The sequence below is a fragment of the Amblyomma mixtum genome, chromosome 3 (assembly GCF_055824585.1).
Source record: "Amblyomma mixtum isolate Tamu chromosome 3, ASM5582458v1, whole genome shotgun sequence".
Classification (NCBI taxonomy): Eukaryota; Metazoa; Arthropoda; class Arachnida; order Ixodida; family Ixodidae; genus Amblyomma; species Amblyomma mixtum.
This window is the reverse complement of record NC_143014.1, coordinates 373,969,496-373,995,554: the sequence shown is the minus strand read 5'-3', so window position 1 is coordinate 373,995,554 and position 26,059 is coordinate 373,969,496. Positions and strand designations below refer to the sequence as shown.

Here is a 26,059-nt window from a genome sequence, read left to right as displayed (position 1 = left end):
ATGCAATCTTGTCCGGTTTAAGAAAAGGAGAAAATTTCTCCAAACAGACTATTTTCACTGCAACGCAGACGTATCTGCGGTTTCAACTTATAGGTACCTTGGAGCCCTTTTCTCCCCCGACCTGTCATGGAATACACATGTAAATTACACATCGGCTAAAGCCAGCCGCACATAAAAATTCCTCCGACGGAACTTCAGGGCTGCTCCAGTCATACTGAAAGAGATCTCATTGTTGTCCAATGTACGCCCTGTACTTGAATACGCTTGCGCCGCTTGGGACCCGCGCACAACGCAGAATATTGAGGAACTGGAGCGCGTCCAAAAACCGGCTGCTAGGTCTGTCTCTGGCGATTTTAATTTCCTAAAAAGCTCTCCTGCTTTGCGCGGAAAGTTGGGGTGGTCGTTACTCGAAAAAAAGGAGAAAATATTTGAGACCCTCTTTCTTTTATAATGTGCTTAAAGGTAAAACTGGTATTCCAGGAGAGATATACATACATGAGTCAAGTTACGTTTCCGCCCTCACCGACCACCCACTAAGAGTGCGCGAGTTCAATTCCCGAGTAAACACTCTCAAATAGAGTTTCTTTTTTTTTCCACGGACGATAGATGATTGGAACAGTCTGACTGCACAAATTGCTGCTGCCCCTCCCACATCTTTTTACAACGCTTTGCAAAGCCACCTGTTAATATGATTGTAATATGTTAAAATGATTGTTAGTGTAGCTTTTAATACCAGAGTAGCAACATTTCTTCTCCTAGTGCATTTTGCTCTATTTTTTAGTTACTTCTCAAAGCTTCTGTGTTGCTAAAACAGTGCTGCATTTTGAGATGTCATTTTCTCCGTGTCTGTAACGCCCGTTTCTGCAACGTTCTTTTCATTTTTGCCTTTCCTCCCATAGTCCATGGTTTTCTGAGTATATTGCATCATTTGCCTAAATTATTCTACTATTCGTCTGTTGCTTTCATGATGTTTTCCCCCTGCAACAATGCCTTACTTGGGACGCTGTATGCATTTTGTTTAATTAAATAATTCATTCATTCATTCATTTAAAGGCTGCTAACGCACTTCTGCCCGGTCTTTCGAATAAAGTATGCCTCAATGACTTCACGCTGTGGTTTATCTTTAGCCGCTGTTATTAATTCAGTACTCTGTATCTTAGGGTAGCATAGTTGCTTTCGCTTTGTCTCGCATGTTTTTCAATGATCAGCATGGTTGCTCTCTGACTTGTTTAGCACGCCTAGTTTAAGCTCCTTAGCCCTCTCATTATAGCAACGACCTGTCTGTCCAATGTAGGGAAGACCGCAGCTGATAGGAATATTTAACACTACATTGGCTTTGCATTCTGTGGACTGCGTTGCATGTTTTTTTCATGCAGTGTACTTGTTTTTCCTTTTTGTTAGCACAGACTTTGAAAGTTTGCATGGAGTTGAGAAAATAGCTTTTACGTCATATCTCGCTGCCACCTTATTAAGATTATGTGAGGACCTGTGGAAGTAAGTTATGACTTGGACAGGCGTTTTTACTTTGTTTTTTTTTTTTCGTTTTCCTGCTTACTACACTGATCATTTGCAACCTTCATTTTTTGCAAAATGCTTTCACATACAGCGAATACCCCGTCGTGACGGAATCTTGCGTCTTGCAGCCGCCTGAGTTGCTCTTGAATGCTAGGGGCCACCGAAAGCTCGCAAAATATTGGTAATGCTGCATGCAAACAAGAGTACACAATCCCCGGATTGTCATTCTTGCAGTGCGCGCTGTCATAGTCTAATTAGACGCTTCTCGGTACGTGGATGGTACGCCCAGTGCATATTTTGCTTGATGAGTTCGAAATAAATGTCTAAAACCAGATATGGCCATCTGTAGCTAATTCCGAAGTGAATTTTAACCCGGCAGCATGTTCTGAAAAAAGTGCCTAATATTTCCTTAATGAATGATGGAGCAATTACTCATTGGCATCCACCCAAGCGCAGCCATACGGCTACAAAGGGAAGCTATACAGCTTCCTCAAATGACTTTATCGCACTTTTGGTTTGGCTTAGTTTGGTTTGTTAGGGTTTAACGTCCCAAAGCGACTCAGGCTATGAGGGACGAAGTAGTGGTAGGCTGTGGATAATTTCGACCACCTGGGGTTCTTTAACGTGCACTGACATCGCACAGTACACGGGCCTCTAGAATTTCGCCTCCATCGATATTAGACCACCGCGGCCGGGATCGAACCCGCGTCTTTCAGGTCAGCAGCCGAGCGCCATAACTCAGCCACCGCAGCGGTAGGTTATTGCATTTTTGCACATCAGATATGCTTAATGTAATCAAATCATCATCTACATATATGAACGCCTTTGCAACAGGTAAGTAGGAAATATTAAGTTGGAAGCGTTTGCCAACCGCGGTCAAAACGATATCACATAAAAGTGGTGCAACCGCTGACCCATACAAATGCCTCGTTTTTGGATATAGTACTGTGCATCTGATGATGAAATAGCGGGCTAGTTCAGGTCGAATTCCAACAAGTGCAATGAATGAATCACTGCTGGTTCCCGCACTGTTCTGGAACTGTATTTCGCCGCTTTCGCAGATCCTGTTTTGGAGCTCCAGGAACAACTTGTATACATAGCGCTAGACAGACAAACGCATCCAAGCTAACCTCCTGACTTACCTGCTGCAAAAGTGTTCAGATATGCAGATGATTATTTGATTATTTTAAGCACATCTGGTGCGAAAAATCCGATAACGTCATCAAAGAAGTATGGGGCATTTTTTCAGAACAGGGTGCCGGGTTAAAATTATCTTGGGAATTACCTACAGATCGCCATATCCGGGTTTTAGACACTTAATCGGAGCTCATCAAGCAAAATATGCACTGGATGTACCATCCACGTACCGGGAAGCGTCTAGTTACACTATTGCAGCGCGCACACCAAGAATGTCAAGCGAGGGATTGTGTCCTCATGCTTGTATGCAGCATTAACAGTCTCTTGAATGCTTTCGATGTCCCCAGCATTCAAGAGCAACTCAGGCGGCTGCAAGACGCAGGATTCCGTCGCGACGTGGTATTAGCTGTATGTGAAAGCATTTTGCAAAAAATGAAGGTTTCAAATCATCAGCGTAGTCAGCAGGAAAACGAATAAAAACAAACAAAGTAAAAACGCCTGTCCAAGTCACGACTTACTTTCATAGGTCCTCACATGGCAGCGAGGTATGACGTAAAAGCTATTTTCTCAACTCCATGTTGTGTTATGTTGTGCTTGTTGTGTTATCTTCTTGTCCTTGTCTTTTTGTGCGCAGTACCCCCCCTTGTATTCACCATGATTGACCGACTAGCCCAACAACGTACGCTCTTAAACCATGCAAACTTTCAGTCTGTGCTATGAAAAAATAAAAACAAGTACACTGCATGACAAAACACGCAACGCAGTCCACAGAATGCAAAGCCAATGTAGTGTACATATTCCTATTAGCTGCGGTCTTCCCTACATTGGACAGGCAGGACTTTGCTATAACGAGAGGGCTAAGGAGCTTAAACTAGGCGTGCTAAACAAGTCAGAAAGCAACCATGCTGATCATTGAAAAACATGCGAGACAAAGCGAAAGCAACTATGCTACACTAAGATACAGAGTACTGAATTAATAACAGCGGCTAAAGATAAACCGCAGCGTGAAGTCATTGAGGCATACTTTATTCTAAAGACCGGGCAGAAGTGCGTTAGCAGCCTTTAAATTAATGAATGAATGAATTATTTAATTAAACAAAATGCATACAGCGTCCCAAGTAAGGCATTGTTGCAGGGGGGAAACATCATGAAAGCAACAGACGAATCGTACAATAATTTAGGCAAATGATGCTATATACTCAGAAAACCATGCACTATGGGAGGAAAGGCAAAAATGAACAGAACGTTGCAGAAAGACAGACACGCGCGTCACAGACACGGAGAAAATGACATTTCAAAATGCAGCACTGTTTTAACAACACAGAAACTTTGAGAAGTAACTAAAAAATAGAGCAAAATGCACTAGGAGAAGAAATGTTGCTACTCTGGTATTAACAGCTACTCTAAGAATCATTTTAACATATTACAATCATATGAACAGGTGGTTTTGCAAAGCGGTGTAAAAAGATGTGGGAGGGGCAGCAGCAATTTGTGCAGTCAGACTGTTCCATTCATCTATTGTGCATGGAAAAAAAAGAAACTCTATTTGAGAGTGTTTATTCGGGAATTGAACTCGCGCACTCTTAGTGAGTGGTCGGTGCGGGCGGAGACGTAACTTGGCTCATGTATGTATATCTCTCCTGGAATATCAGTTTTACCTTTAAGCACATTATGGCCGCCGCGGTGGCTCAGTGGCTATGGTGCTCGGCTGCTGACCCAAAAGACGCGGGTTCGATCTCGGCCGCGGCGGCTAGAATTTCTTTGGAGGAGAAATTCTAGAGGCCCGTGTACTGTGCGATGTCAGTGCACGTTAAAGAACCCCAGGTGGCTGAAATTTCCGGAGCCCTCCACTACGGCGTCTCTCATAGCCTTAGTCGCTTTGGGACGTTAAACCCCATAAAACCAAAACCAAACCAAGCACATTATAAAAGAAAAACGGTCTCAACTATTTTCTCCTTTCTTTTCCACTAACGACCACCCCAACTTGCCGCGCAAAGCAGGAGAGCTTTTTAGGAAATTAAAATCGCCAGAGACAGACCTAGCAGCCGGTTTTTGGACGCGCTCCAGTTCCTCAATATTTTGCGTTGTACGCGGGTCCCAAGCGGCGCAAGCGTATTCAAGTACAGGGTGCACGTTGGACAACAATAAGATCTCTCTCAGTATGACTGCAGCATCCCTGAAGTTCCGTCGGAGGAAGTTTAATGTGCGGCTGGCTTTAGCCGATGTGTAATTGACATGTGTATTCCATGACAGGTCGGGGGAGAAAAGGGCTCCAAGGTACCTATAAGTTGAAACCGCAGATACGTCTGCGTTGCAGTGAAAATAGTCTGTTTGGAGAAATTTTCTCTTTTTCGTAAACCGGACAAGATTACATCTGGAGAGATTCAGCGCCATATTCTATATTTCGCACCAGCCGCCGCGGTGGCTCAGCGGTTATGGTGCTCGGCTGCTGACCCGAAAGACGCGGGTTCGATCCCGGCCGCGGCGGCTGGAATTTCTTTGGAGGAGAAATTCTAGAGGCCCGTGTACTGTGCGATGTCAGTGCACGTTGAAGAACCCCAGGTGGTCGAAATTTCCGGAGCCCTCCACTACGGCGTCTCTCATAGCCTGAGTCGCTTTGGGACGTTAAACCCCATAAACTAAACCAAACCATATATTTCGCACCAAAAGAACACGGAGGTGAGGTCACTTTGCAAAGCATAGCTGCAGCTGCTTCCGAAGAAGTATTGTGGTAGATACAGCAGGCGTCTGCATAAAGTCTGATTTGCTTGAAATGTTGCTAGTGAGATCATTTATAAATATCAGAAAAACAAGGGGACCAAAACCGATCCCTGCGGAACACCTGAAGTCACGCCCACGCTCGCAGAACTGATTCCGTCGTAGACCACGCGCTGTTTTCTTCCGAGAAGATACGCTTTTACCCAAGTTATAACTGTAGTAGGGATATTGAAAAGTGAAAGAAAGCTTCTGTAGTAATCGGCTGTGAACAGCCAAATCGGACGCTTTTCTTAAGTGTAGAAAAATACAATCTACCAGAAAAGCGTAATTTAAGGAAACGACAGCGAGTTTGAATTTATGGAAGGTCATCTGTAAGGCTGTTTAACGCTGCGGCACGGGTTGGTTTACCTGGGTCATAAAAATATTTTTCTTTTTTGTTTAAGATTTCGCGCTTTCAGCTTTGGGAGTTCAGCCTTTGCCGTGTGTTCTTCGGTTTTCAGGCCCCTTGCTGTTCACATGCATCACGATTTTAAAAATAATTCCTTCACTGTTTTAGTTTCTTTTAAACCACAAGTATTTTGTGTGAGAGCCTTCTACCCTCCAGTTTTTTGTTATTGTTTGTAGCTTTTGCTTCAGCTCTACGGTTTCAGTCTTTGCCATGTTTTCGTTGCCATTTAAACCCCTTGTTGTTCACACGCATCACGAATTTATAATTTCGTTTCTTCATTACGATTGTCTCTTTTAAACCACACATATTTTTTGAAGGCGCCTTCTACACTCCAGCTTTTAACACGTTTTTCAGTTGTTTCTCTCTATTACCCTTTTTAGCTTTTACTTGGTTTTCCTCTTTTAATGCCCTTTTAGTAGTGTCATTTTTTCGTACCGAGATAACCAGGGCCAGCTTTTTCATGAAGCCTAAAAACCGCTACAATTCAAAAGTTCCTTTTTTTCTAATCTTCTTCTGGCCCTTCCCCCTTTCTCTCTTTTTTTCGTTTCCTCGGCAGCTGTGTGTTCTGTCTAGACGTTGTATATCTTGATTATGCTTTTCATGCAGCGCGCAAGCGTATCTTTTTGTGGTTGTGTTGTTGCTATATGATCACCGTGGTGAAGCCCTCCTTGATACGAGGGGGTACCCAAAAGAAACCGGACTAAATTTTTTGGTCGGCAAAGCTTCTGTGGTACCGCGTTTTGCCACTAGGAGCGCATACAACGAACATTCCAGAGTCAGTAAGCCGAGTGCCGTCGTTGAAGGAGGTCAGACTAGCTTAGGCAGAGTTTTAGAGTGACGACTGTTTTGTGTGAATGTCGTTTTTGCAATGGCTGATTTTCGTGAACAGCATGCGCCGGTGAAATTCTGATTTTTGCTCGGAAAGAGTTGAATGGAAACTCTTGAAATATTAAGAAAGACGTACAAGGACGATGCTATAAGGACAACTCAAGTGTTCCTGAATCGAATCCTGAATCAAAGCAACAATCATGCCAATGGAAAACTTCAAATTCGCCTCGCCTCAAGAAAGCTCGTCAGGTGAAACCAAACCTCAAAGCAATGCTGATTTGTTTTTTCGACGTGAGAGAAGTCGTCCATTGAGAATTTGTTCCGCAGGGTCAGACAGTTAGCCAGGCTTTCTGTTTGGATGTTTTGAAAAGACTGGGCAACAGTGTGCGGTGGACGCGGCCAGATTTGTGGCGGTCGGGTGACTGGTTTTTCCATCATGGCAATGCCCCTGCTCATACAGCCCTGTCTCTACGACAATTTTGGACCAAAAATGGCATGACCCCTATTCCTCAACCCTCATACTCTCCCGACCTTGCCCCATGCTACTTTCTTTGTTTCCTAGAATGAAAAAATATGTTAATGGAAAGCGTTTCACTGATGTTGCTGAGGTGAAGAAAAAAACGACGGAGGCACTGTCAAGCATCACAAAAGATGAATTTAAACAATGTTTTGAAAAACGGAATTAACGATTCGACAAGCGTATCATTGCAAGTGGGGAATACTTTGAAGGAGATTGAAGGTCTGTGCTTAAAATATGAACAAATAAGTTCAAACAAAAATAAGTCCGGTTTCTTTTGGGTACTCCCTCGTATAAGATGCAATTTAGCGCCTGTCTTGTCGGTTCTGTGTTGTCTTCGTCTGTCTAGCGCTATGTATATAAGAACTTCGAACCAACTAGCCCAAACCAAGCGTCTATGGTCCTGACTCATTTAGCGGTCACCTTAGTAAATACCTTCTAGGCAACGGACAGTAAGCTGATCGCTCTGTAATTCTTCAAATCCTTGCCATCACCTTACTTGTAGATCAAAATGGTTTTAGCGTTATTCTGAGCTACTAGCACACTCGAGGTTATAAGGCAGTGCCTATAGAGGGTGGCTAGTTTTTTTAGCCCAATCTCTCCTCCGTCCATCAGCAAATCTGCGATTACCTGATCCTCACCAGCGGCTTTCCCCCTTTTCATTGCTCCTAAGGCTTTCTTTACTTCTTTTGTTACTAGCGGGTTGTCCAATTGCTGTGCGTTAGTGCCTCTCTAGTTTACGTCCTGGCGACTTCTCGGGCTAGTTGGTTATTCATCACAAAGGAAAACAGCGCAAACTTCACAAGGACACAGACAGCGAAGACGAGACACTGGCGCTGTATGTCGCCTGTGTCCCGCCATGCAGCCCCACTGTCTCGTCTTTCCTTCTGTGTCCTTGTGAGGTTTGCGCTGTTTTTCTTTGCCCAGATTACATTGGCTACTGTATATCCTGTAATCCTTGGACTAATTTAACTCTGTTATCCACTGTCGTGTCCGGTCGTTGTTGTCAATGCAGCGAAAGACGCACACGGTACTAGTAGTCTGTATTTATTTAACACTCATGAGGGGGCGACCAGCGTCGACCGAGGCGGAAGCCGAACTGGCCGGCCGAAGAACGGAGGGAACGGTGAAGCATCCAGAGGAAGGAGTGGCTTTCCAGAACAAGAAGAGCGTGCGGGGGCACTCCGTGGAGGGAGAGGGGGGGGGGCATCTTGCGAAGTCGCGCGAAGAGGGTCAAGTGGCCGTTAGGAAGGAACACTGCACTGATGAGAGAACAGAGACGAAAGAAAGGGACACAGCATCCATATTGCTGAAGACACTGCCCTCTTTGTCTCTTAACGCATAAATCTGATTTTTGCCTACCCATAGGTTCCTCTTCACCGCTTTTAAACTACCTTCGTTCCTTAGAGCATGCTCGATTCTCTCCATATTGCCGCCAGCGCTGAAGAGGACAGCGAAGATTTCCTAGGAAGTAGTGCGCGGCCCGTGGTTTCTCTCTGCCGTTCCCCTCGAACGCAGCGGTGCCTAGTTCTTCGGGCTTCGTCCTTGACTAACCCGCAAGGCGCATTTACCTGCGTGACAGTATTAACTTCCTTATGTCGGTTACCTTGCGCTTATTGATTAACATTGATCGCTGTGTTAGTTGTGTTCTGTGGATGGGGTTAGCTATTTCATGCTTTGGCGTTTCTTGTTGATCTTTAGTCTCCTGATCGAGCTTGCCGGTATCCTGTCGCGTCATCCTGCCACCTACTTCTACGGCGCATTCTGTAATGATAGCTGCGAGATTATCGTTCACTGCTAGAACATTAAGGTCTAACGAAAAAAACAGCAGAAGGACGCAAACACAGAGAGGGGCACAGGACGACGCTGGTTTTTTTTCGTTAGAACTATGTACCAACTGGCCCAGCTCTCTACCCTACGGAACATTAAGGCCGTCGTGCTCAGTTAAACCCGAATATGTGTTCTGCAGCGAGATCCCGAATTCCTCTACCTTTTCTCTTACCGCTAACTCGTTAATGGGCTTCCACTTTACTAGTTCCTTCCGTTCCCTCTACAAGTCTGGGCTAATTCGGGACCTTACCATGCTGTGGTCGCTACAACGCACCTTTCCGAGGACCTCTGCACCTTGCATGATGCCAGGGCGAGCACATAGTATGAATTTTGTTTCATTTGTAGTCTCCCCATTGGGGCTCTTCCACGTCCGCTTCCTGTCCTCTCGCTTCCGGAAGAAGCCATTCATAATCAGTAAATTATTTCGCTCTGCGAACTCTACTAATCACTCCCCCCCTGCTATTCAAGAAGTCGATGCCATAATCACCTACCAACTGGCCTCCGGCCTCCTTCTTGCCTACCTTGGCATTGAAGTCGCCCATCAGTACAGTGTACTGTGATATTGCTTTGCTTTTTGCGGATTCCACACCTTCATACAAGCTTTCAACGATCTGGTCAACATGGCTTGATGTAGGCGCGTAGGCCTGCGCCACCTTCAGCTTGTACCCCTTATTTAACCTAATTACGATAGCTGCCACCCTCTCGTTAATACTATAAAACTCCTCTATGTTGCCAGCTATACCATGATTGGTGAGGAATCCCACACCTAGTTCTCGTTTGTCCACTAATCCACGATAGCATAGTATACGTGCCCGCCTTTTAGCACTGCTTACGCCTCATTTGTTCTCACCTCACTGAGTCCTATGATACCCCAATTAACACCCGCTAGTTCTTCGAACAGCACTACTAGACTAGCCACACTGGATAAGGCTGTAGCATTAAACGTTGCCAGGTTCAGTTTCCAATGACGGCCTGTCCGGAGCCACAGACTCTTTGCACCCTCCGCTGCGTCACAGGTGTGACCGCCGCCTTGGTCAGTTGCTCCGCAGCCGCTGGGTACTGAGGGTCGAGGGCCAATTGGTTTGTTCACAGAAGGCTGTGGCCACGTACTACACCAGGACAGCCAAATCCTGCTCGGGTGAGGGAGTGCGTTCTCGGTTCTGCTCACCGAGATCAGGCCGCACCCCAGGCCTGGTTATGCAATTCCATCGACACGACATGACAAGCTGGATCCGCAGGAACCATCAGTAAGCACACGCCCTCGATGCCCTGGTTTTCACAAAGCTCATGCGTAGGTGTCCGGTTTTACGTTACCGTGCGCTGCTGGAAATTTGAAGCCTTGTACAAACCATGGGAGATGGATCCTCATTCGGCCACTCAAAGTTCGGCTGTCTGAACCGAGATCATCTTTCACATTTGGTGCCCCAGCACCCAGCTTCAGCTTTTCAAGTTGCGCGACTTGTTGTTGACAGATATTTTTTGTTTGCTGAATTGTCGCATCCTCGTTGTAACGCAGTAATTTAGGAGATGCCCTGTTATATTCCCTTTGAGCTCAACGCATGAAATGCGACTCAAGCATTTCATCGAAGGTGAGGTTATACGCGTCGGGCTTTGCTATATGTTTTCGAAAACTGCTTCGGCTGACGTAACCTCTGTCGAAACGCTTTCCGCACTCATAGTTCTGCGCACATGGTAGATACGGTGAATGACCTTTCGCCACGCTTCCAGGCGAGTTCCCTCTTTGGGAGTGCTGAAGAGCCATACCTGCTCCGTAGCCGATATTGCAGCCAGGCACAAAGAACTTGTTTGGCCATGTTAAGACATATTCACGGATTTCTTGCTGTAGCCAAATGCACAAAAAAAGTAAGCGGATGAAAGCCCATCTCTGCAGTCGCAGTCGTATGAGATGGCCCTGCACATCGCCGTACACCTGTACGCTGAGCTGCAGTTCTCCAGACTGAGGATTGCTGTCGGTTGCACGATGTCATGAAACGGCTCTTTAATAGCCGAGACGAAGCAGCATATCACTGTGTGCGCCTCCGGTTCCCGCTCCGAGGCGCCGCGCAGACGACGCGTCTGTGGTCAGAAATCGAAGTATTTTGACAGTAAGCAGCATGAACGCTTCCACCTGCTCGGAACTGGGGATCTTGGAACGCTGGCTGAGGTCGGAAATGTTCTCTGCGTGTGCCGCTGCTGCATAGGAACGCCCGCAGAATCGGCGAAGAGGATAGCCCCCTGAGCATGTGCTGCCCCTAGCGGTGGCGCTCAGGAAGTGGCCGCTCTCTCGACACAGCGCGGCCGTGCCGTCGGAGCAGCCCTCTCTCTTCCACCGTGGTCAACATTATGCCCTACGTCCAGCCCCGTCTAGAGCACAGAACGCTTCGAAACGGATTGTCGAGCACACCGAAAACGCGTACGCCTGCAGTAGGGAAATGTCCAATATGGCATGTTTACTGTCCTTTAATGCACGAAAATTCCAAATTCGGGGTACACTTAAGCTCCGCCTTAACAGCATGACGACTTAGCGTTAATGGGTTCCTTCAGGGGTCTGGTGTTCTCTTTGCGTATCACTTCGCAGTCTCGGACGCTGTTATTTTTTTAAGGCGGAAGCCTTTAATGCCTCATCGTTGTAAGCAGGAGTTGTCGACAGAAATGTCACGCTTTTCAATTGGTCGAGATGATCGTGACGTCACAGTGCGCGAATTTCAAACGGGGCCAATCGTACTTTGATTAGTAACCATGCTATCAATTAAGGGATCGTATAATAATGCTCCAAGTCGGATAGAGTTTAGTTAATTGCTTAATTAACTAATTTGTCTAATTAACCTTTATAGTCACACTAGATAAATAAATAAAACCGAGGCGGAAATTGGTCGAGTAGGGGAATCGAACCCGGGTCTCCGGAGTGCGAGACGAGCACGCTACCACTCCGCCATGCCAGCTCGATGGTTTGGAGTGAACAAAGGCGCGTCTAGTGAATACGGTTTCTTCGTTCACTCCCATCTTCCTCCCTTCCCGTTAAGGCGATGTCCTTGTGTCCACCGAGACATGCGAAACAGGTGCATTTCCTTTCCTCAAAAACCAATTTACCGATGAGCTAGGCGTACAGCCAAATGGGCTTTGGCGTTCTGTGGACTCCCTAGCAGCGTTGCAAGACGCTGTCGCGTTCCAGGCGAAGCTTAAAATCTTAACCACACATCAGTGACACAAGCAGCAGCACTGCGCTTAAGGCTTCCGCCTCACCGCAGTTTAGGTCAACAAAGTGCCCCCCGGAATTTTTTATTTGCTTTATTTTATCCATTTATTTTCAAACTTTAGCTTGTCTTTAATTTCTCTTAATGTATCGTACGTTTATTTTTTTTTCATTTTCTTTTATTTACCACAATACGCACAAGCCCTCCTCACTGCTCAAGGGTTAGAGCGCCTATTCCACGACCCAAGGAGCAACGGTTCGAGTCTTGTCCTGACCATTTTTCAGAGAAACTCCAAAATGATGGTGGACTGACGTCACGACCCTGTAGAACATTGGGGAATTGTGTAATGACTTCATCACTGTTGTACTGCGTAATCGCTGTAGGCTGTTACCCGCGTGAGGTCATGTGATTGTAACGTCACCAACCTCTAGAGCAGATTTTCACGACAACTACGGTGGTTTCTCCGTTGAATGGGAACCTTCACGCTATCGCTTTCGTACCGGTGATGACCAGCGCGAAAATGCAGTGCTTAATGTTCGCGCGTAGTATATTGCCTACACGTGCTAAGACCGCCTGCATTTTACGCCCTCCGCTAGCTTACGGTCAATCCACTTACGTGACGTCAGGACGTGCCCGGTGCAAGGCGGCACTTCTATGCTTAAAATTATAGCATAAAATCACGCTACAGTCATACGCGAGCATAGAACAGGTTTAGTTGAAATAACATTTTGTGAGCTCGACACATTATCGATGTTGCAGTGTTAGCATTGCCCCTTTTCAAAAGTGTATGCGTACATTTCTGCGTGGGAACACTGCTGGCTATGCAAAACTGTGTTCCTTCATCAGCCCCCTCTCAGTGCAGCGAGTTCCCTGCATCTTACTCTGCAAAAGCGAAATGGTGTTGGCTAGCTGGTAATTTGCGCCGCCCCATTCGCATTGTTTGGTATTGCAGGTAAACGACTGGGGGCGCGACGTTGAGACGTTTCGAAGGAGTCAGTTCGTCTATGTTAGCCCGTTGTGCCTTAGGTGATGCGAGTTGGGCAATATTATATTTATCGCTTTTTTATGTGCCCCCACTACTTCATGTTCGGTAATGCATCGTGGCTGGAGAATCGTCAGATCGGCTAGTATCTGGTCCGTGAGAAACCCTTTCGCACGGCCTACTTGAGGCGGAGTGCCAATACAGCCTAAAGGGCAAAACTCCTAACGACGTTGGAGGCGCCCGTTGTCTGAACAGCGACATCCAGGGAGTATATAGAGTGGACCGCACCCATGATTCCTACTTCTAGGACCTTCGTCTTGTCTGGTCTATCTTGGACAGATTTGGTTGTTTTTTTCAGAGCTTTTTTCATTACCGACTCTATCAAGTTGTCGCCTCCAGGTTGGACTGCTGCCAAATAGAAACTCGATTTGTTTTTTTCTGTGTAACTCACATGCACGGCATCAAAAATTGCTTGATGGTTGATTCCAGTGTACAGGTTGTTTTATTCATTTATTTATCACTTTACCCACACCCCCATTTTCGTTTGGCATTAGAGGGGAGGGGGGGGATTATTACATAACCACTAAAACAAAGTGGCAGGTCAAAAGAATACAAGGCAGCATAAACTGAAACCAAAAAATAAAAGATTAAATATCACAGCAATAGATTCGTTTCCCAATTGTGGACACGACACAAAGACGCAATGCCCTGTCGTCGGCGTATGGCCTCTGTCCAGCCACGCATGCTATGCGAGCTAGTCTTCAATTTCAGTCAGCCCTTTCTCAACGCCATCGAGAGTTTTACCACTCTCAGGGAGCTTTGAGCGAATTGACCTCACTTCGCTTAGAACAGTAGTCTGACCGGACTTAACTTCGACGAGAAGTTGTTTGGCTTGAACGAGAGATAGGGGGACCAGAGTCTTCTTCGACGTAATGCGAGAAGCTTTAGCAGTGCAGCCACCAGCAATGACAAAAAAGAAGCGTGGCATTATCTTCGCGGCATATACTGGCTGCGCGGCGAGAGTAACAACACGCCTTCTTTTTTGAAGCCTTGTCCAAGAGTTATTGCTTTCTGGTCTTATGTTTTCCACGATTTTGGAGGTCAGGGAGCATAAAAATATGACATTTTTCATGTTGAAGATGAGGTAGAACGGCGCTTTTCTAAAAATCCTTCGCCGAGACTAATTTTTCCAAGTAAAACAAAACTTCGGCCACCTGTCCTGGGGAAGCAAAATATGCACTATTTTCACACACGAGCTTACTGCCCACGTCACGAATTGCGTTTGCACACTGGGATACAAAGATGATCAGTGAGAACGTTTGGCGCCACTGTGCGAAGCGGCCACAAATGTGCGGATTCCATCCAGCGTCTCTCATTTTCTGAAAAATGCTGCGGGAAAAATAGGAAGACACTTGTAAGATAAAAAAAATTGCTGCTTACCCGTCAAGTTTGCCTGATTTCACACACCTCGGACTAACTGCACAAGGTGCACCAAATACTAAATGTTGCTAATGAAATTTTGATACTGGTTTTTGAATGTGGGTATAGATAACGAGGAGATGATAATTATTTGCGCATCAAAGGGATGCTGGGCCTCCTACGCCGTTACAGCTGGGAGCCTTGCGTAACTCTGTACGTGTGAACGACACGGGCGCTCTTGATTCACTTTCGCACTGAAATTTGCAGCCTTTTCCCCACTAATGCGGCGAAAGTTGGCAAATGAGAGCACTCGTATTTGTACGGAGAAGGCCGAAGAAAGGACGCTCGCTGAGCTTCGAAGCGGGGATAGGGCCAGAGGCAGTGGTCGCACGTTGGTTGTACGCATTCCGAAAGATTCGAAATTGATTTTTAACCCTCGGCGATAGGTGAAAAGTTGTTTCGATTGCAGCCAAGAGAGGGAGCGAGCTAGGGCCTCGCATAGAGCATAGGTTAGAAGTGTGGGAAACCGTAGGTAAAGAAGATGGCGGATCTTAATGAGAATTGACAACACAGTTGAACAAAAATAAAGAAAGAAAAGCTGAGCATGGTGGCAAGTGCCACCACCCCGTTTCAAAGGGGGCGCTCATATATCCATCCATCCATCCATCGAGCGCCAACGGAAGCGCGCCATCAGCAACGCAGGGCGTGCGACGTTTAAAATAGTGCTGATTTCGCGGGCTTTGCTATGCACTGCAGTTCTTTCTGCCCTCCTGCATTCGCAAAGGATATGCAATGTTTGTGGTTGCCGTTTTTTTTTTTTTCAATATGGGGTTTAGTGTTCCAAAGCGAAATAGGCTATGAGGGGATAGTTTCAACCACCTGGGCTTCTTTAACGTACACTGACATCGCAGAGTACACGGTCGCCTTACACCGAACCCGCGTCTTTGTCGACTGCACCTTTCTGAGTAGCATGCACTGGCATTATCGGCGATAGAAATGACCACGAGACACAGTCATTCAAGAAGTGTTTATTGTCCCATAACAACGCGCGCAAAACATGAGCGAGACTTGATGCGATCCCATGTCTCGACATGTCCCGTCGGACTCTGCTGAAGGTGCTCAGTTTGAATGCACGTTCGATGCCCAATCAGCGCCGCAGTGTAAGGGGCTTTTTCACCGCAACTGCATTACGACACCCACCCTTCCTTATTTTCCACCGTGCAGTAAAAAATGACCTTACTCACGCGCCCTCCTCTCACCCGATAGTTTTTAAGCAGCTGGCCCCGCAAAACCGATTCAATTTGTGGTAGTGGCGTAGTTTATGCCATACGGGACACAGACAGAAACAAGGCCACGGCAAGTTAATGAACCTCCGAATGCTTTAAAGCTCATTCCTACCCTTCAAAAGTTTCAATTCCACATTTTTGCTTGGCAGTATAGCCCAATCTCAGCGGCAAACAAAATCAACGTATGGAATAAGCCAGAGGCATTTTCCTTATAATTTCGTTTTGTGATTAGCTTTTGTTTAGGTAAAGTTTTAACAACGGACTATTTTCTTCTTGCGAGCGAAAGGTCTGTGGCTGTCAATTATGTGGGCGCAGATTCACTGCGGACTCCTGCTGTTCTTAGCAATTTTTATTCCTTGCCTCCTACTCCAATGATTATTATTGCACACACCCCTCCAGTAAAACCCGTAGACAGGGAAAAAGGACTTAGTTTTTGTTGGCACACGTGGGCGTCTCTTTACGATCCAAATAAGAAGGGAACATATGGCGACTTTTTTTAACCTCTGCGCCATTTATGACGTCGCAAGTGCTCTCGTCAGAAAAACAGCGGAATTCGGCGCACGGTCTTAGCTAAGCACGAGAGGCCCTGCCTTGTGGCATTCAGCGTTTTCATAGGTTGGCTATCGTATATCGTTTACGTCTGCTGTGTAAGCCTCTATTATGTCAAGATCTTTTGCAGTGTCGATGGGACAATACGTTTGGCACTTGTAAACCCCCCTTCGTGCAAACATGGCGCTCACAGAAATACTAGTCAAGTCCTACAGATGGCCTGTTTAGTGGGTGTTCTATGGCACCAATGGCCGGATCCAAAATGTTTCAAGCGTGAATTGCGCCGCCTCGACTCTTGTCTCGATGGTCAGGGCCGCGAGGCGAACTTACCCCCCCCCCCCCCCCCCCCCCGAACATGATGACCATCACCCTGGCTGGGAAGCATCGCAGGTCACCTGCATTTGTACCCTTTTTGCAACAGCAGCAGACGAAGGATGTTCGGCAAGCATAACGCGCCCGTCTCTTCTCACTGCTCAGCTAGCGCAGTTAATTAAGCCTCGATCGTTATAGGAAGTAATGCATACAGCGAAATAAACGCAACTCCCCTTGTGTAATCGCTACGGGCAGCTTTCAACGCACAACTACGCTCTAACACAAACGCGCTGTGCCATGAGGAAGACAGACTGATATATATTTTACAAAGTAACAATTACTTTTCTCTGCTGACAAGCATATCCTGAAAACAGTTTAGTAGGAATAAGCGACCACCTCTGCTCGCAGTGCGATTGCAGTTAAGCAAGCAATTTTACCAGATTTTTTTTTTCGCACTTGCAAACACAGAGTGCAGTCAATGTGGCTGACTTGCTCAAGGCCTACCACGTAACAGGAAGTAACATTCATAAATGCTTTTTATGAAAACGCAATCAACGTTTCCACGTGGCGTGATGACGCACTTGTCAGTATTCCAAATGTGCCGATGAATCATTCCTCTATTTACATTTAATTGGTTACCATTTCGGTTTGGAATGTGGAGGTGAAGGGAACACGGGTAGATACGTGTAGCGCAACAATAATCTGCGAACAATATGTTTTTTTTTCCTCTCAGAGTGTTGCATGTCAAGTTTATGCCACGAGTCTCACGTCTAAACACATCACACGGCATGTGGCTACAAAAAGCTGGCAAAGCGCCAGTTATGCACTCAGTTATGAACCCTTTTTCAAACCAGTGGTGTATCAGTCATCAGAAGTGTCTGCACGCGGAAGAACAATCCACCTTGTGACGCTGCTTGACGCGCTTTCCTTATTTTTTTCCCAGCCGGGCACAAGTAGAAGGTACGCACTGTCCACTGAAAAAAATTATTTAGCTTAGTGCGTTATTGAGCGGAAGCCGCTCTAGTTTTGCTTCAGCCCTGCATCATCATCATCATCATCATCAGCCTGAATACACCCACTGCAGGGCAAAGGCCTCTCCCATGTCTCTCCAATTAACCCTGTCCTTCGCCAGTGTCCGCCACTGTATCCCCACAAACTTCTTAATCTCATCCGCCCACCTAACTTTCTGCCGTCCCCTGCTACGTTCGCTTTCTCTTGGAATCCACTCCGTTACCCTTAAGGACCAGCGGTTATCCTGCCTTCGCATTACATGCCCTGCCCAGGCCCATTTCTTCCTCTTGATTTCAACTAAGATGTCATTAACCCGCGTTTGTTCCCTCACCCACTCCACCCGCTTTCGATCTCTTAACGTTACACCTATCGTTTTCCTTTCCATAGCTCGCTGCGTTGTCCTTAACTTAAGCTGAACCCTCTTTGTTAGCCTCCACGTTTCTGTCCCATAAGTGAGTACCGGTATAGGATACAGCTGTTGTATACTTTTCTCTTCAGGGATATTGGTAAGCTACCATTCAGCTACCATTCAGGTTCGCAGCCCTGCATATGACCGTGCTAATGCGAATCAGCGCAATCTTCCCTCCCACACTCCCTCTTTCCCCCAATACATGGTGTGGGATTGCCCTCCCTCCACTCCGTGGTTCCCTCATCGAGGCCGTTGCTGGTAGCCAACTAGGCTAACATGCATGCCACCAGCATGACGAACAGCGGCAGGGCCAGCCTTTCCTCGAGCAGCGCGGAGCGGGCATCGTTGCCCGTATTGCAGAGGCTGTCGGTGCAGCATGAGCGGCACATGTAGAGCCGCAGCCGCTCGCCCACCGCCACGCACTCGGTGGTGCAGTGCTCGCTGCAGTTGCGCTCGATGGAGAAGGCCCGCGTTGCGCCGCCGGGGTCCACGCTGTAGTCCACGCGGGTGACCTGCAGGGCGCCAGGTTTTCATTCTCCCTCCCAGCAATTTTACCGTTGGCACTTGATACCCGGGAAATGTTGGTCGCGGGTAGATTTGGATGGTCACATCGGAAGCGTCTATAGTGCCGCGTTGTGAACGGAAGCTGATGGCACATACATCACGGAGGCGGTTATATGACGTTAGCTCAAGGACTGCGCTTGCTATCCGCTCTCTGTATTACGATGATTAGCAGCAAAATTGCGAAGATTATGAAGAAAACGTAGCCGCTGTAAATATTTATTGCACTAGCAGCGATTAAACCGAGCGCTTCGCTCACGACGAGCCTTGGAAACTCTACGAAGTTGGTTATATTAACTCTATATTGGAAACCCACGGGACGCCCTCTACAATGGCGGCGTGGCCTTTCTGACCCTTCCCGATGGATTTGCTCGTCGGAATCCCAGCTCCGAGGACGCTGGACAACCAGTGTTCGCGCGCGAGGTGCTGGGTCTAGAACGTGCTATAGCACCGCCCGGAGTCAGGTCCCACTGTGCCCGATCACCGTGCAGCCTCACCGTGCAGAATCGGTGCGAGGGTGGGCAGGTGCGCCGCATGGCGAGGCTCATGTTGTGCGGGAAGCGGCAGCCTTCGTTCTCGAGCTGCGAGTTGCACGTGTAGCAGGTCAGGTTCTGGCGCTCTTCGGGGGCAGCCGCCACGGCGGACGAGGACCCGCCGCCGCCGGTCGTCGCGCCACGACCCGGAGAGCCGCGAACGCCCGAACCTGCGGGGCGAACGGGGGAGACTTCAACACTAAGTGCGAGCTCAGTTGATTCGACCCCAGCCTCATCGCGCGTCATACTGAGGTTGACAAAGGTCGGCATTTGACGTCAGCCGTTTCCCAGAGGCTGCGTCACTCAACCTCACCTCAGCTCTGAGGTGAGGTTGAGGTTGAGGTTGTGTGCTGGACCAAAAAAACATTAAATAGAAACAAACTTAACTAAGTTATTCGGTTAAAACTGCAATTAAAAATCTGTACGTCGAGAATCCTGTGAGCGAAAAAAGCCACATGATGACGGCATCGCTATAATGGCTAGTTGTGGCATTTAGTTAGTGCTCTATAATTATATGAGTACATAGTGTAGATATTGCAGCGTATCTTTGTAGTTTGTTCGTTCACACTCAAAGCCACCGAAAGGCGACGTTATCATTTTTTTTTTGTGAAGTGAGTTGCGACCAGACATATCTCGACTGATCGTGGTCACGCGCAACTGCGTTCACATTTTTCCAGATTGTTGTGGTCGCTTTTGGACCCTATCTGGAAGGTTCCTTCCCAGCTTTAAACTGAGCGCGGCCAAGAGCTACAGGCATTCTATTCGACAACCACCTAGTACGCTTCTTGCTTTCGCCGCCCCTGAGTCATTCAGTTTTTTGCGGGCGCAGGTCGGCTCAATAAACAGTTTGGTTTGGTTTGGATTGTGGGGTTTAACGTCCCAAAGCAACTAAGGCTATGAGGGACGCCGCAGTGGAGGGCTCCGGAAATTTCGACCACCTGCGGTTCTTTAACGTGCACTGACATCGCACAGTACACGGGCCTCCAGAATTTCTCCTCCAAAGAAATTCTAGCCGCCGCGGCCGGGATCGAACCAGCGTCTTTCGGGTCAGCAGCCGAGCACAACAACCACTGAGCCACCGCGGCGGCGCTCAATAAACAGTGTACTTGTCGCTGTCTTCCTCAATGTCTGGACAGTCGTCACCACTGCGTGTCATCTGGTGGAGGTGCTAGCGGATGTCTTTGCCACCCTCACCCCCTGGGAGCAGTCAAAGCAGCCCGAGCCGTGTTATATAAAAGTAGATCACGAGAAAGCTCCAAAAGCTGTTCCAACCGAAGAGGAAGTGCGAAGCAGACTTCGTCTCCAGAGGCGTTTACCTGAATACCGACTACTACCGGACCACACGCCAGTAAAGAGGGACTCGTCAGCGCCGACATCAACCATGGCTACGACACTTGCCACCATTATTTTGCACCAGCCCCTACAGTCGCCCATGTTCAACGGTTCACCGGGCGAGGATCCTGAAGAATGGCCGGACCACTATAAGCTTGTCGCCGTATTCAACAGCTGGAATGCCAAGAGTAGAGTGAGCCACGTTTTCTTTGCCCTGAAAGGCACTGCCAGAATTTGGTTCGAGAACCACGAAGCTTCTCTGGCGACGTGGGAATCATTCAAGCAAGAGTTCCTAAAGGCATTCACAAGCATCGTCAGGAAAGAAAGTGCGCAGCCGCTTCTACAGTCACGCATCCAGCAGCCGAATGAGACAGTGACCGCTTATATAGAAGACATGATGCGCCTTTTTCGACGTGCCGATCTTGCGATGACGGAAGAGAAGGTGGAGCTTTTGATACATGGTGCTAAAGAGGCACTTTTAGTTGGTTTGACCCGTAATCCACCGAAGACCGTCGCTGAATTCGCCAATGAAGCGGCCACCATTAAGAAAATCTTGGAAGCACGAGCCCGCCACTTCTCTCCACTGCTCCAAGTGACCTCGACTGCCCTCTTGGATGGCAAGGCATTCGAAGGCAACCTGCGGGATGTCATCCGCGAAATTGTACGGGAAGAGCTGCATCGCCTGTTACTATCTTCCAGCCAGCCTCAAGTAGCCACCCTTGGGGAAATCGTCCGCGAAGAAGTGCAGCAGGCGCTTGGCTCCCCGAGATCGACGCCTCCAGCTGAAGCTCCAGCCATGACCTATGCCGCTGCAGTACCAAGTTCTCAGCCCCAACAACACAACCTAAGTCCTCCTCTTCGACGTGAACCAGCTGTTCACGATCGCCGTCCCCCTGCCCTCGCCCGCCCTGCCTACGAACGACGCTCAATCCCCAGGAAATGAGACGCCTGGAGGACTTCCCACAACCGCCCGCTGTGCTTCCATTGCGGTGAAGCCGGCCGTATTCTTCGTCACTGCCCCTACAGACGTATCGGTCTTCGTGGTTTCGTGACGCACACCGATCATGCGTCAATGCCCGTCCGCAATAAATCGACGGTCTTGAGGAGCATGTCCCTAACCACCTTTCCCGCTCACCATCGTCGTCAGCCTCGCGCTTCGCGTCGCCATGCCGCAGCTACGCAGCGGCTGTTCGCGGAAGGTTCCCCAGCCCCCGCAGGGGAACTAAAGAAAGCTACCTTTGGAGATGAGGTTGCTCACCAGCGAAACGACGAAGATACTCCACCGACCACGCCGTATGAAGACGCCGCACCCGAAACACCGACGCCGCACACAAACACCAGCTCGACCACGACACGTGTACGTGAGAGAGTACGTGCTAAGCGTACGCTTCGTTAGTCCCGGTCATAAATAAGAACTCCGGTAAAACTTAACAACTTATTTAACTGGCCAAATTGTAAAACAAGAAAAACTTTACAGAGAGATTGGAAGCATGGCCTTTCCGTCGAGCGTCTCGCAAGACCACCGTCCTTCGATGCCGCGCCGAGACGTTAACTCAAGGCCTCCGCACGCTGTCGTGACGTCACGCATGCGGGATGGGCCTAGAAATAGGGCTACAGCTCATGCAGTATTCTTCCGCAGGTTTTCAGCACGCTTCTTATCCAAAGGACGTCAATACCATCGTTTCGGTCCCGTAAGGACAAAAAAAAAGGAACTAGGACGACTATTACAAAACAGTTTTCCGAAAGAAACACACAAAATGCTCTTAGTTCTATGGCTTTGCCTGCGCATGTACGCTTGTGTCCCCCGATGAATGGTAATACTTACGTACACAATTTTGCCGCGGTACCTGTACGAAAATCGCTGCATGCCTGACCATTTAGCACAAGTTATTAATTTAGTCACCACAGCGGCGATACATTACATTTAAAGCAACGTAAGATACATAGCTAGTTGACAATGTAGAAGGTAAAACGAACAGGAATGAATTGGTACCGGTTTACAAAAAAATGAGCGATTTATTAATGGAGAGGAAGGTAGTGAAAAAAAGAGAAATGCCATAAAACATCACCACAGCATGATGAAATAATCCTGCTTTGGAATTCTACCACCATGATAGAATTACATTCACAAAATTAAAATTATTTCAAAGAAAATAAAAGCATAGTTGCTGTATAACAGTGTTGTAGGCGTTACCGAAAAAAAGTAACTAAATACGTTACTCGTTACGCTAAAAAAAAGGAACGCGTTACCGCCCTACGTTACCTACAAAAAAGGTAACGCGTTACCATTACCGTTACCGAAAAAAAGTATCGCACGTTACTTTGCCGTTACTCCATGGCCATAAATTTTAATCAGTGCGTCTTCGCGGTAAGAACTCAGGATAATTTTATAAAGCTCATAATTCATATACTTCACAAAGAAAACAGCTGAACTCAACAAATTTACAGTAATTCTGGTGTGCTTCTGCTTACGAAATTACGCGGAAATTGTGTAGCAATAAAGAAATGCTTAAATTTCATAGTTTTGGAAAAAAAATATATTTGACCACATAAACAATTTTTTTTTTACTTGAACCTGCATAATTATCGCAAAAATGCGAGTGTTTACGTCAAGGTGTTCAAGGTAAGCTTCGCTCACCTAGGAACTCAATAACCAGAGACGCAGCCGCAGTTGCAGATAGAAACAGCCGGGTGACTGCAAACCCCCTTTTCTGTGCTGTACCATTGTACTCTTTCGACGGCTCTCTTGGAGCCATCGTGCAGTAAACTGGCGACATTCCTGTGTTTACTCAGAAGAGGGAACTGCTTTCACCGAGAATGCGCGGGTGTCGCCTGGGAAGGAGACCTTTTGGTTGGAAAACAAGCTTACGAAGAAACTGGCCTATAGATTTCTGCAAATGGCCCATTGGTGGCTCTGCATGCGTCCACTGGTTTGGGGGTGAAGACAAGTGTGTGACTGCGTGTTGGTGCTTTTTTTTTTTTCACTTGAGTGCGTCATCAAGGGCAGGTGTTTTTTGGCATGCATGCGAGCCGCAACAAGGGTCGTCGAGAACACCGGTAGATTTTGTTTATTTGCAACATCATTTTCGGCATTTTTTTTATAAAGAGGCGGAGGGGGACAACTGAAATAAAAAGTAACTAGTAACGGGACACCTCACGTTACCGGAAAATGTTCCGAAATGGTAACGAGTACGTTACTAAGTTACCGAAAACAGTAATGCGTTACCGGTAACGCCGTTACTTGTAACGCGTTACCGACAACACTGCTGTATAACTTTTTATTGCTGCAGGATTTGCAGCTTTCGGCTCTATCTCGGATCAGTGAGTTTGTCATTTGCCGTTTGCAGCTTTCGCTTTCCTTTCGGAATGGTCAGTTTATCGTTGGCCGTTTTGCAGAGACTGTTTAGTGGTGTTGAGCACTCAAGATATGATGCATTAGCTCTCGTGGAAATGACCTGAGCAGCAGTAGTCAAGGGCCTCAAAATTATCGAGAGCACGAGACACAAGTGTTACCAGTGCCTCCTTTTGGTTGGTGAGAGCAAGAAATTTCGATGCATACTGCTCGTCTCTCAGCTTGCTGAGGACGTACCATTTCTGTAAACAGCACTGCATTGACTACTACTGTCTGAGGGAATTTCAATCAACCCCTTGACATACCTGCAATGAGCATGTTCTCGTTGCGGTTCAAATCTGTGTTCTCTAACACAAGTGTTTCTTTACAGAATGCACCCATCAGCTTCTTCAGGGCAACGTGTGCACAATATCCTGCAACATAGGTCACAGCCGGCATCCTTGAGGCTTTCTTCTTGATGTCTTCATTGGTAACTCTAACTCGAAACTGCTCATGAATTACTGAATCATCAATTGCCTTTGAGGCTGGTCGTGCTATGATATTCATTTATTCAAAATGATATTCTCCTCTCCACCTTTCCCTCATTAAATTCCTTTCTCTCTCTCTCAAAATGATATTCAAAAAACGTATATTCATTACATTATTGAAGGCTGATCAATTTTCTTTTCCAACAGCGTAGTGATCTTTTGGGGTTTATCCTGTGCGTCTGAACCATTTTTACGCGTTTAGAGCTAAAATTATAAATGTATCTATATTAATGCGAGTGTACAGTTCTATTCGTTTTTTTTCTCATCTTTTTAAAATAGTTGTAGCAGTGCTATTTAATATCTTAAGCACCCGAGCTGCGGCCGGCGGAAATAAAGAGACGGGGGAGAGGATAGCAAGAAGTACAGGGGGGAGCTATAGCTAGAGAGGACAGGGAAGGGGTTTATACACTATTTCAAACTTTAGACATTTCGGCAGTGAAGTTCTACGCACCGTACTTGCACACACGGGGCATTTTGTGCTGGTTTACTAGTTGTTGTTTTTTCGCAGTGTCTTTGTGTCGGGGCAGGCCCGCGGCAGTCCTATAGTGCTCTTTCTTCGGGAGGGTTACACAAGGCGGGATGACGAAGACAGTAGAGTGGATCCATGCTTGCAGGACACAGCGCAAGAAAGAACGAAGCACAAGAAAAAGGAGGACGACATGACGAAGCCCTGAACTGACAACTCGTATTTCGAAAAGAGGCGAACATATACTTAATAGGTGCACATCAGGCCACATGAACAAGGTAAAAGGACGAAAGGGAACCGAAAAAAGAAAGAAAAGCCAAAAAAGCACTACTATAAAATAAGCGCCTAACTGAAGCCAACGAAAAGTCTTGACCTTAAGCCAACTAAAATCTTAACAGAGTGAAGCTCTGATAAGGAATAAAGCTGCATCTCCGGTGATATCTCCGGGCCTACCACAGCTCCCACACATAGCAACGAACATGGAAAACTTTTTCTTCAAAGAATAGCCAATTAAAAATGCATCAGTGGCAAAGAGAACAGACACCCAAAGCGAAGCAAAGGATCATATTTCATTGTTGAATAATGACAAAATAAAATTTCTTTATGAAGAAAAAAATAAAGCCAACAAAGAACACGCCCAACAAATTAAAAATGCTAAAAGCCGCAATGAAAGGGCAGGTACGATTGAACACTAAAAATAATTAAAGCCCAACAAAGGACACAACACTAAAAAAAAAGGTAAGACAGCTACGATAGGCTAAAATGTAGCTACAAACATGACTGGTAGGCATGACGGTAAAAGAATAAAAGCCCAACAAAGAACACGGCAAGAAAACAGGCAAAACAAGCGATGACCGACATAAAAGCGCTAAAAAACTAAGGTGTGAGTAAAAACAAGTGTGCTAAACAATGTTGCCAAACCCCCAGGTGGTCGAAATTTCCGGAGCCCCCCACTACGGCGTCTCTCATAGCCTGAGTCGTTTGGGGACGTTAAACCCCATAAACTAAACTAAACTAAAATCTAGAATTTCTTGAAAGAAAGGCTACTACTTTTTCTTACAATGAAATTGAAGGACTTGCTCGCGCACTGATCAATCAACCTTTTGTATGCTGGCAGCTTCCATAGTTTCATG

At 46.9% G+C, this 26,059-nt stretch overlaps 1 protein-coding gene across 1 annotated transcript in view; it reads right to left on the bottom strand.

Annotated features, from left to right (window-relative positions):
• Positions 1-17,416: 17,416 nt before the first annotated feature.
• The window catches only part of LOC149356797 (uncharacterized), a 42,210-nt gene continuing 33,567 nt past the window's right edge, over positions 17,417-26,059 (bottom strand). The window contains exons 2-3 of the mRNA XM_089584326.1: positions 19,214-19,419; positions 17,417-18,667 (exon numbers count right to left, since the gene is read on the bottom strand). Coding sequence (XP_089440452.1) covers positions 18,422-18,667; positions 19,214-19,419 — 452 coding nt within the window. The 3' untranslated portion in view covers positions 17,417-18,421. The remainder of the gene's footprint in view (positions 18,668-19,213; positions 19,420-26,059) is intronic.